Source organism: Triturus cristatus, chromosome 5_2 (assembly GCF_964204655.1).
Source record: "Triturus cristatus chromosome 5_2, aTriCri1.1, whole genome shotgun sequence".
Lineage (NCBI taxonomy): Eukaryota > Metazoa > Chordata > Amphibia > Caudata > Salamandridae > Triturus > Triturus cristatus.
In genome coordinates this window covers 981,902,446-981,921,690 of record NC_140588.1, presented here as the reverse complement: position 1 = coordinate 981,921,690, position 19,245 = coordinate 981,902,446, and the positions used below count along the sequence as shown (strand labels likewise).

Sequence of the window (19,245 nt, the reverse complement as noted above, 5' to 3'; positions counted from 1 at the left end):
CTCTTGGTCTTTCTCCGCCCTCAAGTTTGTCATCTGTCTTCCCTGGAATAAGTAGTAGCTTTTCTGCTAACGGCTAGGTGCCGCCTATGGATTGAAAGAATAAGTGCCAGTATCTGCCTCAGGCTTTCACTAATATAGAGGTGCATTTTCTCATGGAAAATTCCAGCCCGTAACCTGCCGCCCACCAAATTCTTGTACCTCCCCGTGCCAAGGACACTTTCCCAGCCGGCCGGCCGGCCTGATGTAGCGTCTTCGGCATGAAGAAAAATACAATCCTTCGATAAGGGCCGGTCTGAACCGGTTCTCTCCAAGCGAATAACACCTCATAACTAAAACATCCCCTGTAACCTAGAAACATCTCAAGCTGCTGGAGCAGAAAGAAAGATGGAGTCTCCCCCGTTTGAGGCCTACCAGGCTTGAATTCAACACGGCTCCATGAAATACCCTCACTACAGGGCAGGTTATCCCTAAGACTAACGAATCTATCCCCTAGGATATGTGTGCAAGCCCTAATCTATGGGGAAGAACACAGGATCATGTCGAAGTGCCTAGTAAATAGACTTCATTCACTACTCTAACCCTTAGGCTTGAATGGTAATAGACTGAAGTCACCCTAATCACCCATCAACACAATAGGGCCGGGAAAATCGAGCAGTACAGGAGGGTATTAGGTGGTGGTGTGAAGTTCGATTTTTTGTGTAGTCCAGTGTCCGTCTTAGATGTAAGGTCTTGTTCTTTGTCTTTGAAAAATACTTCCAACTTGATTCTGCGTATGAATTCTTTCAATTCGCAGATCAGTTTGAATTTATCCAGCGTTGCTGTAGGTACAAAACCTAATCCTTTTTCCAACACATTTTTCTGAATTGGTGTCAAGGATAGGTTGGATAGGTTGACTATGAGGCTTGGTTGTTGCTCGTCGAGGGCAAATTCGGTGGGCCCATGCTCCGTGTGTGGCTCCTCACTGATTCCAGTGGCTGAGCACATTGTACTTGCTGACCACGTTTGTTTTTTCCTCTTGGGGGATTCTTTCCTCTTCCTAAAAAAGACTGGTTTTGTTCTTGGTTCTGAGGTTCCCAATAAGGGTAGGGTTGTGGTGGGTATGGTTGCTGAAATGGTGGAGGTCCATAGAAGAATTGTGGGGGTGGAGGGCCATAAGGTGGGGCGTTTTGGAATGGGGACCAGCCGAACCTTGCTCCACCCCTGTTCCTAGGACGCCCTCCTCTTGGTCGTCTGTTTCGGGTGGTGGAGTTGTAATTACCACCAGGATCTGAAAAGTCAGAGCCTGTATCTGAGCCATTGCTGTCAGTGTTGTAACCCGGGTTGCGGTTAGATAGAGTGTAGTCATCTCTCGTATAGGGGTACATTTTCTCTTGTGAAAAATTCTTTTGGTCTTTTTTTAGTTTGATATACTTGGCATCTTTCAAGCCAATTTCAAATTCAGCCATACTTTTGTTAAGTTCAGCCCCTGGTAGTCATGTCATAAAGCATTGAGAAGTACCAAAACAGTTAAAAAGTAAAAAAAAAACACACAATGAGAATCTGACTCCTGTTCATAAAAATAAAGAATAATATAATGAACATAACAGAAAAAAAATAAAAATCAGTAGGGGTAACGGGATGGTTTTTCAAGTTTTAATTAAAGATCGCGCGAAAAAGTGTTGAGCGCCAACCATGGTCTTCTGGTTGTGCTTGACCAGTACCTAGGTGCTATTTAAGACCGACCTTGCTGGAGCAGAGGTCGGATACAGAAACCAGGCTTAATCATGTTGGACATTTTACATTCTTACTTAGTCTCTGAAATGGAAGTAAAAAAATCCCCAATGGGGCAAGGCAGCAGGCTGTGGAGAGAAGGGTTCAACGAGGCTGAATAGCCATTGAATGAAGTCCTGGTAAAGCAGTTGAAATTTGGCAGGATAGCCTTGTCAGAAGATATTCTAAAGGTACCTGGCCAGCCGGATACTTTTAGCGCCTTCAGTCTTTCAAGATTTCTGTATTTACACGTAGTCACCTTTTTGGAGCTTCGATTCCTCCAGTGGGGCAAATTGGGGATGGCTGCAAGTGGTAGCCAAGCAAGGCTCCACAAGGCCAGATAGCCTCTCCGCGACATCTTCCTGAAACGGATTTGCTGTTGTGGAAAAGCTCTGAGTGGGAGCAACCTGAATCTTTGCCCCAGCGGTAACCTACCTTCATCTGATTGACTTGGCAGCTGTGTCCCAATCCTCTGGAGGTCTTTGCGGTCAAATAGTTTTTTTAATTCCCAGGTTTTTCGGGAAGATAGGATGAGTACACTTTGACACCTCAGGAAACGCACTTGGGGGTCAATACTCATTCTAGTAAAAGCCACCAACAAGATCCAGGGTAGGACCACCTGGAACTGGTCAGTTGGACTCGACAAGAAAATGGGCTTCTTGCAACTTTTTGTAGCCATGTAGCTTATTAGGCGGTCAGCCAACTGTCCCTTGGAGTTCGCTTCTGGATCCAAGTGGGAGCAGGTGCAGCCTTTCAGGTCTCCTCACAGCTCTCAACAGCAGGTGCAGTCCTTCTACTGTCTTCCACAGGTATAGTAGTGTTCTGAAAAAGGTGGCCAGAGGTGCCACATGTATGTCTGGCTCGAGACTGTGAGGGGGTGACTCCTGCCCACTCCCTAACCAATAGGTAAAACGTTTCCAGGAGTAAGCCTACCAGTGTTTGCATCAGTTCCTGTGTGCACTACTGCAGACAATCCCACAGTGCACCGCCCTACCTGAATCCAAGAACCCTTCTCCCCTTGTGCAGGGCCTGTGTGTCTGCCCCAGAGTTGTTGCCAGGGAAATAAGCAACCTCTCCTTTGTTGTCGCTTCAAACCAATTCTGGGGCCAGCTCCTCTCACACTATGCTCTGAGCTGGACTGCTGGACTGGGGGAGCAAAGGTGATACTGCTCAGGTGTCAACTAACAGTTGCCGTGTAATAGGATAGGCCTCTTTCAAGTTAATCAATTCTAGGGCACAGCCCAGATGGTCATTCTGCCAAAGAAAGATAAGACCTCCAAACAACCAATTCCTTTGTTCTGCCCTGGGAGCAGTTGTCAAACCCCATCCAAGGGTCAATTCAGCTGCCAGGTGACAGTTGGCACTCATGCAATGAACTGGACTTGTAATTAATAGTTTGTAAAGTCGAAGAATGACATTTGTAACCGTTTCCTAGTCGGAGATAACATTATTACATTTAATATAGTATCCCAATGCTTTCCTATGGAACAGCCGCCCTGCTACAGTGGAAATAGCTTTTGGGCCTTTTCAGTGTAAGGACATGTGGGAAAGTGGGTTTCTATTGCAGTCCCTCCCCCCACACTTTTGCCTGACTTCTGATGCAACTTTGACTGTAGATACTGGATCCCTGCTAATCAGGTACCCAGTACCAGTGTTCTTTCCATAAATCCATACCACAATTGGCTGAACCTCAGATTACCCCTATTAGTCCCTAGGAAATTGTACCCCTGGTACCTAGGGCATGGGTACTGAAGCACTCTGGTGCTGCAGCACTGGTTGTGCAATCCCAGAGACCCCTCACCAAGGCTATGCAGACTGCCACTGCAGCCTGCATGCCTTGGTGCAGAGAGAAATGACAAAGTCAACATGGCACACTGCCTGTGTGCCGTCAAGCAGAACTGCCTAAGTTATGGGTAAGTCGCCCCTCTAGCAGGCCTTACAAACCCTAAGGCAGGGTACACTATATCTCAGGTGTGGGCATATCTGCAAGAGCAGATATGCCCCAACAATATTGAAGTCTATTCTTAATATTGTAAGTGCGAGGGAAGCCATAGAGAGGTACATGGGCTGGAAACTCGACCACTCAGATTCCACAGCACAATGATGACTTCACTGAACTCAAAAGTGTTTTTTACCAAACAACTCCTCTTAATAAACCCACACTGATGCCAGTGTTGGTTTTATTAAAACATATACGCAGAGGGATCCTGAGAGGTGCCCCCTGAAAACCTACCAACCCTGGTGTGGTCTGCGACTGGCTTTAGGCAGCCTGCCACCACCAGACATGCTTCTGGACCCGTGGGTCGAGAGCCCCTGTTCGTTGAGGCCAGAAACAAAGCCATTCTGGGAGGAAGTGTCACACTTCCTCCCCCAGGATGAGCACAGTGCTTAAGACGGAAGCTTCAATGGCCTTGCCACCTTAGTAATGCGACCCCAACCTCTACCGCTAGCAGCAGAGGGCAGCTCCCAATTCAAACCCTCACTTTTGGTGGGAAAACCTAGTGAGAAAAGGAGGTTTGCCCCCCTTCGCCAACCCCACCCCTCAGGTGCTGTAGGCGAAGTGAAGTACATTTTTCAGTGCCCACCATCTTGAAGATTGTGGGACCTATCCAATCAGAGCTAGGGCTATCCCTCCCTCCCTCCCACAGGAGGGTGGCGTAATAATTGGTGTAGACACCCCAGGTAAGAACCAATTGGCTCCTCCCTGGTACTCCCATGTAACAACCCTAAATCTAGTAGTTTTAGTAGATTCCTGACGACCTAAGAAGAGCAAGATACTGCAGCGTTGCACCAGCAAAGAAGACTGCAGACACCAACTGACATGGCCCCAGCCCTACTGGCTTGTCTGCAGGCCTTGCTGATCCTGTGCCAAAAGACAACCCATCCTGCAGCCCAGCAACCTCCAAAGCCTTGGAAGGACTTCCTGCCTTCAACTAAGATCAAGATCTCCCAAGGACAGCAGACCTATGCAGAAGAAACCAACTTTAAAGAACAAAAATTTCTGCTCCACGAAAAGACCGCTGCACCCACCTTTACCCCTGACGTTCACGGTCTGAGTCTAAGTGTCCCACAGGTCCTGTGAAGGTTCCCCAGCACTTCTGAGCAAGATCCCACTGTAGGCTGACACGTGCAGGACTCCACCTCAACGCATGCAGCCTCAACTCGAAGACTCCCCTCAACCGCGACCTGCCCGATAAGACTTTTCCAATGTCTAAGGACGCCCGTGCACCCGAAACCCCTGGGCGTGGTGGAGCACGACCAACGGTGTCCCTACGTCCCCTAGCATCTCTACTTACCTGGTCAGCTGTGAGTTTTCTTCGCCCGGCCTCATGGCCTAAGCCTGCAGCCTTTTTGCAAAACCGAATTCCCCCATTGACTTGCATTGGGTGCCCGATGCTGTGGTGGCACTCGGCGGCCTCTGTGCCGCTGAGGGTGTAAGATTGGGGTTGCCGTGCACACCAGTGCTTACTCTATCTTAGCTCGGGAGACTGGGATTCCAAACCGCTTTACTCACCTGTGAGCAGCATCTCTTTGAGTACCACTTTCCTCCATTGGATCACAGTGGCACCAGATACAGAGTTTGAACGTTGCATCCTGCCGCCCCTTGCCACTGGAGGTGCAGATTTGCTACTTACCTGAACCATGTCTGTTGCTGATTCTTCATCCTGAAAACCAAGACTGTAAGTTGTATACTTACCTGCAAAACCACAATCTTGTTTTCCTCCTATAGGTTAACATTGCAAACCCTGAAATGTACACTAAGTGCCCACTTTTAAAAGTGAAAAGTATTTTTCTTGAAAAACGTGCTAATCTTTTCACGTATTTCTTGGTCTTAAAATAAATTTTGAAAAAAGCTTGTTTTTCTAAAATTGGTGTGGATCTCCTTTTTTAGTCATGTGCCATTTGTTAATCACTGTGTGCATAGCAATTGTCTTACACTCCTCTGTGTTAGGCCTAAGGATGCTCGATCACATTACCACAAATGGAGCTCTTTGGGTTTACATTGAGCCCTGTTCACTTCTGTGGGAATCTCTGGACTCTTTGCACAATATAACCATTTAATGGTATACCATTTAAAGAGCCAGCTTCCTACAGGACATGTTTAACATTAATCTTTTAATTGTCCTACTTTTAAATACTATGCACCTTGCCCTAGGGCTTTTAAGGCCTATGTAGGGGTGACTTAATAATACTTCAAAAGAAAATTAGGTTTTGTCCTGTCAAAGGGTAGGAATGCAGTCTTGTTTGCACTGTCAATATAGTGAGCGGCACAATCGGTGCTGCAGTCCACCAGTGACACTTAACGTACAGGCCTTATGTCCACTTTGCCAAATTTAGTCCCTAGTATATGATGAAATTAGGAGTATGGCCAACTTGTACATGTTTTAGGGGTCAGATCACATGTACAGGGGTCTGGTGTGGATCTCCTTTTTGAGTCATGTGCCATTTGTTAATCACTGTGTGCATAGCAATTGTCTTACACTCCTCTGTGTTAGGCCTAAGGATGCTCGATCACACTACCACAAATAGAGCTCTTTGGGATTACATTGAGCCCTGTTCACTTCTGTGGGAATCTCTGGACTCTTTGCACAATATAACCATTTTAAAAAAAAATATTTCTGTTTATTGAAAAAACAACTTTGTCATGTTTACAGAATTTTGCTTCAGATGAAGTCGTCGTACACAGGGCTTTAGAGGTTAACACAACTTTTCCCGGCTGTTCCCGGAGTCACCAACTTTCCATGCAATGGTAATTACAACATACAGTGGTCTTCGGGTGTAGGGACATCCGGGGGCTCACACAGTCCTCCCCGGTATACATTCCATTTAGTCCATATTTCAATCCATTTTTTTGGGCACCCCCGCGCCACATAGACCGTTTTCTCTTTCAGCATGCACCAGTCCATGTCTTCCTTCCACTTCCTCAGTGTTGGCGGCGCGGTGGCCCCCCATGCCTGTGCTATGTTACGTTTTGCAATCATCTGCCCTAAAGTGACCCACAGCCTCCCCCGCACATCCAGATCTGTAGGCTCCCAAACGTTCAAAAGGCAGCGCCTGGCCTCGGGCCCAAGCGGGACACCCCAGATCTCACTCATGCAGTTCAAGACTTTACCCCAGTAACATTGAATGAGCGGACATTCCCATAGTATATGCATACATTTTTAATTCTTTCCTGGAGGACAGATCCTTCCGAGTGTTTGACGGCGAGGCCGTCTCCACCAGCAGACCTCTGGGGTGCGGAGTCCCTCAGGGCTCCTCTCCGAGTCCTGCCCTTTTCAACATCTATATGAGGCCACTGGCCGACGTCGTCCGCCCTTTTGGGATTAAGATCATCTCCTACGCGGACGACACGCAGCTAGTGGTCTCACTGGCACAGGGAGCCAACCCTCCCACGTCAGGCGGACTCAGAGACTGCCTAATAGAAGTAAAAAACTGGATGTCCTCATCGTCCCTTAAACTGAATGGGGACAAAACGGAACTGATGCTCCTGGGCCCCTCCGACCCCCTCCTCTTCAATTCCCTTTGGCCCTCCGTCCTAGGCCCCCCCCCAGAACCTAAAGATAACATCAAAAGCCTTGGGGTTTGGTTGGACAGTTCCCTTTCATTTAAGACTCAAGCCACTAAGCTCTCGGCATCCTGCTTCGGCCTCCTCAAAATGCTTAAGAAAATCCTGCCTCTCCTCCCTATGGAAGCCAAGCAGGTAGTCACACAGGGTCTGATACAGTCCCGCTTGGATTTTAACAATGTGTTATACCTCGGCGCCCCAGACTACACCCTACGCAGACTTCAGATAGTGCAGAACTGCGCGGCCCGACTACTACTCGAACTCCCTCGCAGTCAATCTGTGAGGGCCGGGTTGGTTAAACTGCACTGGCTGCCAGTTCGTCAAAGAATTCGTTTTAAAGCCATGTGCATTGCTCACCAGTCCTTTTGGGACACAGACCCCTTGATCACCCGCGACCTAGTCACCCATTACATACCTACCAGAAACCTCCGTTCTAGCCAAACTTTCCTGGCGACACCTCTTAGAATAAAAAAGACCAGGTCAGGCGGCAGGACGTTCACATATAACGCCGCTAAGTCCTGGAATGCTCTCCCTCTGCATCTCAGAGCCAACTCCAACCACTCGTCATTCCGTAAGGAGTTAAAAACTTTCCTTTTTAACCTTCCCTACTAGTCCCTCTCAGCCACCTTATTAGGTTCCTCTGCAGTATCTATTAGCGCTTGGACGCCTCTGGGCAGCAATTCGCGCTCTATAAATATACTTCCATTCCATTCCATAAATCCGCCTTCCACCCCACACCGTCTCCTACAGTACCCATCCGCGCTTCTGCCCATCGCGAGTAAGTGTGTCTCTGAAAGGTACGCCCTGTGTAGGATTTTTAGTTGGATTAGGCGGAGTTTGGCAGATATGGCCACCTCCTTCGGCGACGAGACTGCCACCTGCCAGTCCTCGTCGTCCATTTCGAGGCCGTCCAGCATCCATTTCTCTCGCAACGCGGTGAGGGGTCAGGGGTGTTGTTAATGAGCTTCTTGTATGTGAGCGAGATAGCCTTGTCAGGTAGATGCCCATCAAGCAGCCGAGCCTCGAGTGGGGAGGCTTCAGGCAATGCCGTACCAAAAGGGATATTAGCCTGTAGTGAGTGCTTAATTTGTGCATATCGGAAGTGTTCCGAGTCAGCCAAGTCGTATGTCTGTTTTAGTGTAGAGAAGGGAATCACTCCCGCTCTTTCCCAGAGGTCTCCGATGCGCGAGATACCGATTAGGTCCCACTTGTCAAAGCCTTTTGTGTGTCCCAGCGTACCCAGTTGTTCCGTGTCCCAGAGAGGGGTGGCCATGGTGAGCTTGTTGGCCCACCCTAATGCTTTGGTGACTATGTGCCACAGTTGCACTGCGTGCTTCGTGGGCCCTGTAAGCGTAAACCTAGTAGGCTTGGAGTAGAGCGCTCTTGTGAAATCACCACCAGGCAGTAACCACCTGTCCATACCGAACGCCGGGTCGTCCCCACTCCCATATTGGCATTGGTTGATAGCGGCCAATTGTGCCGCCCAATAGTATTTTTTAATGTCTGGGAGGGCGATACCCCCGTCGTACCAGCCGAGCTTGAGCTTACCAAGCGCTATCCGTGGTCTGCCATCCCATAACAATTCCCTCTGCAGGGTCTCGACTTCCTGAAAGAAAGCCCGTGGTACCACTTCTGGATAATTCTGGAGAGCATATAGGAATCGAGGCAGAGCCATCATCTTAAACAGTGCAGCCCTCCCGAGCAGGGACACGGGCAACCCCTTCCAGACCTCAACATCCCGTCGCAGCCGCCGCAGGGGAGGGAGCAAGTTCTCCTCGTATCTAAGTTTGGGATTAGTAGTGATATAGACGCCTAGATATCGGAATCCCTCTGCCGCCACCTGTATCGTACAGTCTCTAGGGAGGGGAGGGGCTGCCCCGTGGAGTACGCAGAGCGTGGACTTGCTCCAGTTAATCCGAAAACCAGAGTTTCGCCCGAAACTGGCAAAAATGTCCAGGACTACCCTCCGCGAACTCGCAGGGGACGAGAGGTAAAGAAGGATGTCGTCCGCGTATAGCGAGATTTTATCCTCCCACCTCTCGGTCCAGCGAAGCCCGCGGACGGAGAGGTCCGCCCGGATCCAAGCCGCAAGCGGCTCAAGGGAGATGGCAAACAGCAGCGGAGAAAGGGGGCATCCCTGTCTGGTCCCCCTTCCCAGGGCAAATACCTCCGACCTTTTATTATTGACCGCTACCTGGGCCAGCGGGTCGGCATACAGGAGGCGGACCCACCCCATGAAGCTGGGTCCAAATCCCATCTTCTGAAGCACAGCAAAGAGGTATGCCCATTCCAAGGTATCGAATGCCATGGTGGCGTCTAATGATACCACCACTGCATCCTCCTGGATGCCAGGGCAGCGCCCCTGAACGCCATGCAGGCGCCGCAGGTTGAGGGCAGTATTCCTGCGCGGTATAAATCCCGATTGGTCCGGGTGTACCAGCTTCGTGATGACATGCCGGAGTCTGTTCGCTAACAATTTCGCCAGTATCTTGGGCTCTGCATTCAACAATATAACCATTTAATGGTATATCATTTAAAGAGCCAGCTTCCTACAGGACATGTTTAACATTAATCTTTTAATTGTCCTACTTTTAAATACTATGCACCTTGCCCTAGGGCTTTTAAGGCCTATGTAGGGGTGACTTAATAATACTTAATAAGAAAATTAGGTTTTGTCCTGTCAAAGGGTAGGAATGCAGTCTTGTTTGCACTGTCAATATAGTGAGCGGCACAATCGGTGCTGCAGTCCACCAGTGAAACTTAACGTACAGGCCTTATGTTCACTTTTCCAAATTTAGTCCCTAGTATATGATGAAATTAGGAGAATGGCCAACTTTTACATGTTTTAGGGGTCAGATCACATGTACAGGGGTCTGGTTAGCAGAGTCCCAGATTCACTGAGGTCTGGTTAGCAGTAGCCCAGTGAACAGAGTAAAAAAAAAAAACAGCAGCATCAGTCCAAAACAATTGGGGCGATTGTGCAAAAAGAGGCGTTTTCCTACAATTCCTTTATAGAGTGGCTAAACAGGCACAAATTAAACGGTGAGTTCTGAAGTTAAGAACGTAAAATATTCAAATACTTAATGATGTGGCACAATACCTAGGAGTAATATTTTTCTGCAGCAGGAAATCATGTGTGTCCCTGTGAAAGTTGTGGGCCACTCATTCAAGCCTGCTTTCAAGGTGGATGGTCTGAGGATCACTTACCCCATTCAGCTTTGAAAACAGCCTTGTGTTCCCACTGGCATATTTATTGTGTCGAATTTTAAGTGTGGCTGGGCCAACCCACCACACAGGGCAGAGGATAAAAGAAAAGTTACTCCTCAGTTTCAGGCGTTTTACTGCTATTCAGTTGATCACAAACCTTAGTGATTTAGTTGAGGGGGCGGGGTTTATTAGTTGTGCATGTGTATTTCTAAATAGAGCTTTGCTGTGTCTTCTCCTTTTTTTGTGTTTATTGATTTGAGTTCAGCAGTAGCACTGAGTGAAAAGCAGTGGCGGCCGCCACTTACAAAAAGTGGTGAGGTGCAGGGGGGTACTGGGGGATTTTTATAATTATTTTAAAAAAAGGAAGACTTACCTGAAGCTGCCGTCTGCCTCACGTGTCACGCCTCTGTGTTCTTTCTGGTCCCAGCAGACACTGGTACAGCATCACAGACTCTGTGCAATCCCCGCGCTGCTCTCATGCTAGGAGAGCAGCGCAGGGATTGCCCTGAGTAGGCTGAAAAGACACTTGCTCAGGCACAGGGAGTCTGTGCTGTTTCTGTTCAATACAGAAGGGTTGGAGAAACCGAAGTGCACAAACCATCAAATAGGCTTCCTGTTTTTATTCGTTTTACAGTCGGGCACAGCCCCATTTCAGAAGGAGCAATAAAAAGCTCCCACCTTGAAAATGCAATTGTGCTCCAAGTTGGACTCAAATGTCTCTCAGCCTGCTTCAGAAAGTACAGAATGCACCAGTTTGTTTGATGTGTCACCTCAAATGGCCAGATAATGTATTTACTTATGGAAAAACACGTATTGCTTGTTTGTAGAACACTGTTCTTCAAACTGTGGGACGTTCCCCCCCGGGGGGGGGCGCAGCACCTTTTCAGGGGGTGCGCACACTCCCCCCTAAAATCTCACCTTAGTTTGTTTCCCAATCGATGGAGCACGACGTGCCCCTACTTCGGTAATTTGAAAGAAAACCACGAGCAGCTCTTTCGGTTTCCCAGAACAGGAAACTCCCTGCCTCCCACTGTAGACAAAACATTTCAGCTCTCGGAATTAACCATCTCGGATAGTTAGTTCTTCACACAAAGGAGGCAAAGTTGCTCTTTAAATTGTGTAAGTATGAGCATGCCATACACTCACGGTTTTAGTGCAAAATTACAAAAGTGCCTATTCACAGTTGCCATTTTTCATGCTTGTTTAACACATCATGTTCTCTGCAGGTTGGTTTGGAAACTCACTTCATAGGAATTCTTATTTTATACAGTTAATAATAACTTTTTCCTCAGCAGTTTTCTCTAAGCTGTGGGCAAACAGCATTCAGTGGGCAGATGCTCAAATGGCTCAGCAATTATAATGGGGTGGGGGTGCAAAACTTTTCACTTCCTCAAATTAACATGGGGTTTACATAGAAAAGATTTGCTGTGGAGGACTCCAAAACCACTAAATAAAAAATCCATTAAATGTTAATGGTGAAGCATTTTTTTCAACCATTCAGTGTTCATTCAGTTCTTGGTTTGGTGAATTTTCACTCGGCTCTTTTGGAGATGTAAGCAAAAATGTAATTCTCCATGGCACGTGCCCGAACTATGTTTATATCTCATATGGTTCACCATCGCTGGAAAAACAAGTATAATGGACCGCTCCTTCGTGGTCTACAGCATATTGCGAGTGAGGAGGAGCAGGCCTCTCACTGTTTGCAATATACACCTGGTTGCAGTGGCAGCTGGTAGTTCCACTTCTCTTTGGTTCTTAAAATCCTGTGGGCCCACTGGACCCGGGCACCAGGCAGCTCTCCAAGTGCCCGGTTTGTAATTGTGATCTTGGCACTGGGTCCACTCACTCCTCCACAGTTCACAGCACATGGTAGAGAACAATTTTAAGATAGATATTTCTGTATAATAGGCTGAAAACAAATGGCTTAGGGGACAATTTTATTTATTTTTTAGAGTTTTTATATAGCGCAAACTAGAGTCGAAGATATCAGGTATCAGAGCGCTTAACATGAGCACCAGTTTCATTACACAAGGACACATTCATTGTTGTTAGGCAAGGGGAGATTAAGTGATTTGCCCAGAATCACAGGATGTTGAGCATCGTTGCCGAGACTTAAACCTGGTTCCCCAGCTTTGAGGTCGATCGCTCTAGCTGTAAAGCTACATCCTCTTCCTGGCTCATCCTGCTGCGTGGTTTCAAATCTGAGGTTCACTCACGTGACAGAGTGTAATCAATTAAGCGATTACCGTTTTATTTTTACTAAGTGAATGGAATTCAAGTGGAAATGCTACTGGGAGTCTCAGAAGGCAAATAAAAGAAAGTGAGAGCTATGAAGAAGGCCGTTCTTGTCAGTGACAAGGTTGACATCCTTTGAGCATGCGACCCTGAACCTAAATATTCAATGTCTTTCTATTTAGCATTTACATGTACAGATTGTGCCATGCTCATTTTGTGCCAGCAGTAAATGGCCAGTTATGTGAATTGCAAGCGTGGCTAGTTCGCACAATTTGCTGCTGACGCATTTAGCTCCCAAATAGACGCTTCATCATGATCCCGCAACAAAGTGCTTGGAAGGTTGGGTGTCCAGTCTTGCGAAAAGGCAGAACAGGGCGTTTTATGATGAGAAATTTGGCAGCCTTCTCGTGCCTGTGTTGAACGGAAGGCTTTCTAGCAATGTATGGAACTCACGCCTTATATATATTTTTCACTTTAGGACCTCTGTAAAGTGTCACTTGTCGCCTGACTGTATAATGTCTGCACTTTATGCGGCATGCAATTATATAGCAATACAATCGGGAGCATAAAGGCAATGGACACAAATGATAACATGATTAACATTGCAGCGCATAGGCATCTGTGGCGACTGGGCCTAGAGTTTTGGGGCAAAGGGCGATCTTACGAATAGTGCTTCCAACCAGTCCATTCCTGACCTGACTCCACATGTGGGCAGTGCTTCCTTTTTATCGGAAGTGGCAGGTGGTAGCCTTCGGTACTCATCTTAGGAACCAAGAATCCTTTTTCAGCATCCAACTTTGGCCAATAGCAAGATAGAGCAAAGCAGTATAGGGTAAAAGAAAAAGGACAAAAAAGCTGTGAAAACAGAGACAAAGGGATAAAGCAGAGATGAAAAACCACCTGCAAGAATGAGACAGAGGCAGGAAAAACAGGGTGGAGGAAGAAGGAGGTGTGTGTTGGGTTGTTGAAGACCTGGCAGTCCTGGTATACAGCTGCCCTGGCAAGAGCCATCACTGGCACAAGTGACGTAATAAAAGCTTTGGCCCCTGCATTTTTTAAAAATGAATTAAGCACTGCATTTGGCATCCACTGTAAACCCTTTCAGCCTCCAACAATCTTTTCTACTCTCTTCCTATACCTACTCCCTGGAGGCTCACGTATCGGTTGTGGCTGGTGCAGGTAAGCGCGATGGGGCGGTGGAGTGGTGCGGGGGAACAGAATAGGTTTAATTTATTTATTTAATTTAAACTTATTCTGTCGACTTCCGCGCCCTGCTGCCGCCACACCGCGCTTACCTGTGATGGCCGCCGCTGTATTTACATGCACTGTAATGCTGCCAGTTCACTGTACAGCTGGACCCAGATCCATTTGATCACCACAAAGTCTGTCAGACAACATTGCTCTGAAGTAAAATAGGCAACATCATTCAGTTTTTATTAGTTCTATTTATTTAAGCATAAGTCTGACATGGTGTCCTAAACCCCCACTCAGGGCACAGGTCCTAAACAAACGAGTGGGGGGGACTGATAAGGATAAGCAATGTGCATTGGTGTCACATGACATCACAGGAAGGGATGTCGCCACCTCAAATGCTTTGGTAATGCTCAACAATTAGAGAAGGTGCAAAAACAAGTCTGGGACCGAGTGGCTTACTTCCATTCAAAATGTTTATGAAGAGGTTGGTAGTTATTTGCCTGACATGAGGGTACTTACTTAGTAGGTGACGGGGCTGCTCCAGAGAACACAGTCCCATTATGACTCAACTATATAAGCAAAACCCTAGTAAAAACAATATGCGTGCATTTTATCTTGGAAATCTTTTATTTGAACTGTCTAATAAGCCTCTGTCATTTAACCACACCCGCTCACAAACCTGCAGTTTACTAAACACTCTTACTACATTTAACATTATTTGCCGTATATGGCCTGGGATATCTGAATGGCGGTCGATTATGAGGTGTACCAGATTCCAGAAATTTCTGTCAGGTGATGGGGGGCCCGACATTTAAAAAAATTCAGCCTGGGGGGCTCAACCTAAAAAAGTTTGAAGACCTCTGTTGTAGAAGGACTCGTCAATTTAAAGTTCCTGTTTCATAAATGTGGCCACAAGAAACACCCACTCCACTTTTGTAACCTACTAGGTTAAATCAGTGAGCAGACTCTTGAGGGCTCTTTCTCCATTTTGTGTAGTTCATGTAGAAGAAACCGTGCTTAACATAGACCACAGCTTGGACTCGAGCATTGAAAAGTGAGCAAAGTTACTGATGCTCTATAGTATTGCGACTGATGGAGCAAAGTGCAGGCAGCAGCTGAATGAACCTGTGAACCTCTGGAGCTGACTGGGGAAGCAGAGGTATTTGTATTTTTGTCCTGGGATCCTGCAATAAAACCAGGAACTTGGAACTACTGGAGTAATTCAGAAATCTGGAGTGAAGATGTGTGTATTGGAACTGAATGCAATCGCCTCCATAAAGTTAAGGTTCAATTTAAAATGGCTGCCAATGTCCATTTATTATCGGTATATGGCAGATTTGCCTGAGAAATTCACCTCTCTACCCTACAGCCTCAGCACAGTTTGGGTGTTATTTGCAAAGGTATACAAAGTATAGGCAAGGGAGAGGATTGGAAGTAAATGGAAAGAAAAAGGCCAGATAGGGCTGTACCCTGGGGTGTCAATGGCAAGGGTGGAATTTGTGATATCTGCCTCATTGAGGTAGATCTGAAGGCAACCAAGTCCTCTGGGGATTTCAAAGGCTCTTCTGACACTTGACTGTGAAGGTCTACAGGTGAAACTAGAGTTTATACTGCTATTCAGTAGAGCCCTTCTGCATTCCACTCACCTGCACCTCCATTCTTTCCTGGGTGGATCACACATGCCTATATCCCATGCTTTAACACTTGTTTCACCCTTTATTAATCTAGCTTTATTTCATGGGTTTACGTTTCAGCTTTTTTCCAGGTGTAGCAGATGAGGTTACTATGTTTGAACAGAATTTGAATTTGCATTTATATAGCGCGTACTACCCTTGACAAGGCATAGAAGCGCTTTACACCAGGCAGCACACTGCTCCGGAACACAAGGCCAGTGGTTAATTCAGTAGTTACTGTTGGTTATTTGGGCTAGATTTGTGCTTTCAAGGGTACCTTTCTAGGAAAATTTTAAGCAAGATCGCTTTCCCATTAGTCACTTTTTTCAGTTTGACAGCATTACAGCTTTGCTCTTCCCAGCTAGGCTTATGTAACATATCCCTATTAATAACAGTTATTGTATTGTATTTTATTGTAATTGCATTTATATAGTGCTTACTACCCCTGACGAGGCGTCAAAGCACTTTTTCTGTGAGTAGCACACTACTCCGGGAACCATAAAGGATTAGTGTTGAATTGGTATAGTGAAATATGAAAGTTATTTAGGGGTGGATAGGTTAGTCAGTTATTTGGATCCGGAAGGATAGCAGAAGGATAAAAGAGGAAAAAGGTGTGTATTTATATTGCGTTTGTTACCCTTGATGGGGTGTTGAAGTGCTTTTTTTGGCAAGTAGCACGCTACTCTGGAAACCCATAAAGGATTAGTGGTGAATTAGTATGGTGAAATATGAAAGTAATTTGAGTGGTGGATATTAGTCAGTTATTTGGAGTGAGAAGGATACGGAGAAATAGAACGGGAAGAAAGGTTTGCATTTATATAGCACCTGTTATCCCTGATGGGTGTTGAAGTGCTTTTCTGGCGAGTAGCACGCTACTCTGGAACCCATTAAGGATTAATGTTGAAAATTAGTATAGTGAAATATGAAGTAATTTGAGTGGTGGATATGTTATTCAGTTATTTAGATAGAGAAGGGTAGGCGGCGGGATAGAAGAGGGAAAGAGGTTTGTATTTATATAGCGCTTGCTACCCCTGATGGGGTTTTGAATCACTTTTTTGGCGAGTAGCGCGCTACTCTGGAACCCATAAGGATTAGTGTTGAATTAGTATTGTCAAATATGAAAGTAATTTGAGTGGTGGATATGTTAGTCAGTTATTTGGATTAAGAAGGGTTGGGGAGGGTTAGAAAAGGGGAAAGAAATTGGATTTATATAGCGCTTGTAACCCTGATTGGGTGTTGAAGCCCTTTATTGGCGAGGAGCACGCTACTCTTGAACCCTTAAAGGATTAGTGGTGAATTAGTATAGTGGAATTTGAAATTTGAGAAGTGGACATGTTAGTCTGTTATTTTGATTGAAAAGGATAGTGAAGGGATAGTAGAGTGAAGGATTTAGATTAAGATTATTTTTTTTTTGGCGGTCATAGCAGTAGGAGGAGGCTTTTGGATGAGTAAGAAGGGGTTGTGGAGGGGAAGAGTCAGAGGGAATAGTTTAGAAAGGTTTGTTTTGGGGGATCGGTATATTAAAAAGAGGTGACAGATTGTGTTAAATGTAGGTAATCTAATGCACCTAAAGAAGAAAATCTAATAATATGTATTTTCGTTTTGTTTCAGTTACAAGAAGCCAAGTCGTGAGAGCCTTGAACGGCGGGCCCTTGGGCAGATGGCTCAGAAGTCTCCATCAGAAATCAGCGTTCACATCGGGATCGATGAAACCCAGAGAAACTCGCCCAAGTTAAGCCTGTTGGACCGCGTGGTTAACTACAGCCGTGCCTCAATAAACTCCCTGTTCTCAGACAAGCGCTCTATGAACAGCAACCATCTCAGTGATCCAGACAAGCACTCTCTCCTTGTCGCGGGCTTAGGGGCGGCTGACGAAGAAACCACGTTATGAGCACTTGACCTCCTCACCTAGCAGTTACCAAATTTTGAGTTGCACTGATGCTGCCTCGAGCACCGCAATGCCTCTTTGGTGGGCCAACATTTAGTCCCACATTTTCGCAAGCCAGGTCCTGTGCAGAAGCAACCAGACTTAAAGGAAATCTAATGTTTGGATACAGTTGTTATTTCAAGGAGCTACAGTACTGGAAACAAAGGAACCATTTGCTTTCAATAGACATAAACATAAGCTCATAGCAGTATTGTTGCTGCAAAAAAAACATCATGTTATTTTGAAAACTCCTGCGTGCTTTAAGGGTATTTGGAACAGATGCCCTATGGTGTTTTGTCTGCACAAATTATGTGGCATAAGATGTTCCCACAGCACTTCCAATTCAGCAATTATTGTAGCCTCCATGACAAGAACTTGTCATGAAATAGAATATTTATGTCTGTACGTTATTATTGCTTATCAATAAGCAAAGACTTTAGTTACAGGCAACAGTGCCTTGCAGCTTGAGACTCAATATCTATTTTCTTTTTTATAATCGTGGCCAGAAAAAAGGATATGTTCCTGAAACCTAATTTGGATGTCAACAGATGTCATGGTTTTCCAATTCCATACTATATTTTTAGGAAAGTTGAATATCTGCGTACCTCATAATCCCGTCTCAGCAATCAAGAGAACAAATGTAGTTAAAAGACTTGATAGAGGGCATTCCACCCTCTTATTGCCAAGCAAAATTGTACAGCACCATGTTGCCTTTGTTAAATGTGTTGTCATCTTGTACAGAGAACCAAACCCTTCACACTCCCCAGTGCAGGACTCGCGACTCCAAGGGCCATTCGAAGAAGAATGTTTGGATTGTTGGAGAGGGCTTCTTGCTGTCCTTCTCCTATGCTGATCCCCAGCTGACATTGCATCTGAATGCTTATTACGGATGCGAAGCAACACAGTGCATTAAAGGAACTCCTTTGCTAATGACGGACAAGCTTTTGAACTACCCTGTACAGTAATGAACAGCTATGGTTAATGAAGTGATTTGTATTTATAATTTTATATCTAAATACCCTGAATGATAAATGCTACTGACATAGATATTGGAAATTATTCTACATATTTTCTCTTGATGAAACTGAACTTTAAAAGGCAACCATTTCCCAGACCGAAAGACCTGTTCTTTCTGGGATTATGGCTATCTCCGCAAGGTAAAGTAGTAGCGATCTGACAAAAAGCTCACCCATTCCGTACAACCAGTTTGGCTGTGTGGTCATTTGGGAAAGGTTTTGTTTGAGCTAATGTGCCAAAACGTCATCATTACTAAAAGCAAACTGGCGTTAACGATAAAATGTTACTTTTGAAAGTACAGTCACCATAAGACCAAAGATGTGGAATATTAAAAATCTTGGCACATGATGTATTTTGCCGTGTACACACATGCGAACCATATATGATCAGTTTGAAATTAAACAAATATCTCCGGGTAATGGAGAGTATGGACTGTGTTGAAGTTGATGTGTTTTTATGACTGTTTCCAAGATGCCCAAATGTTGTCACTGTTCTGAATGCTGCTGGGGTCCTTGTGGGAGAATAGATCTTCAAGTTAAGTAGCTTTTGAATAAATAGCTTATAAGACTGTTAAAAATGGATATTCCTAACTTTCTGTTACAGGATGTGATTGTAAAACGCCACCATTGTCTTGTAGCAAAGGTAAAGGCCGCACATAACCGTGTTATCTGGATGTC

At 45.8% G+C, this 19,245-nt stretch overlaps 1 protein-coding gene across 10 annotated transcripts in view; it reads left to right on the top strand.

The window, feature by feature from the left end:
* The window catches only part of ATP7A (ATPase copper transporting alpha), a 481,542-nt gene extending 462,541 nt beyond the window's left edge, over window positions 1-19,001 (top strand). For all 10 annotated transcript variants that reach the window (XM_085608229.1, XM_085608231.1, XM_085608228.1 and 7 more), the window contains one exon: window positions 17,236-19,001. In XM_085608229.1, the coding sequence (XP_085464355.1) occupies window positions 17,236-17,515 (280 nt within the window). In that variant the 3' untranslated portion in view covers window positions 17,516-19,001. The remainder of the gene's footprint in view (window positions 1-17,235) is intronic.
* Window positions 19,002-19,245: the final 244 nt, after the last annotated feature.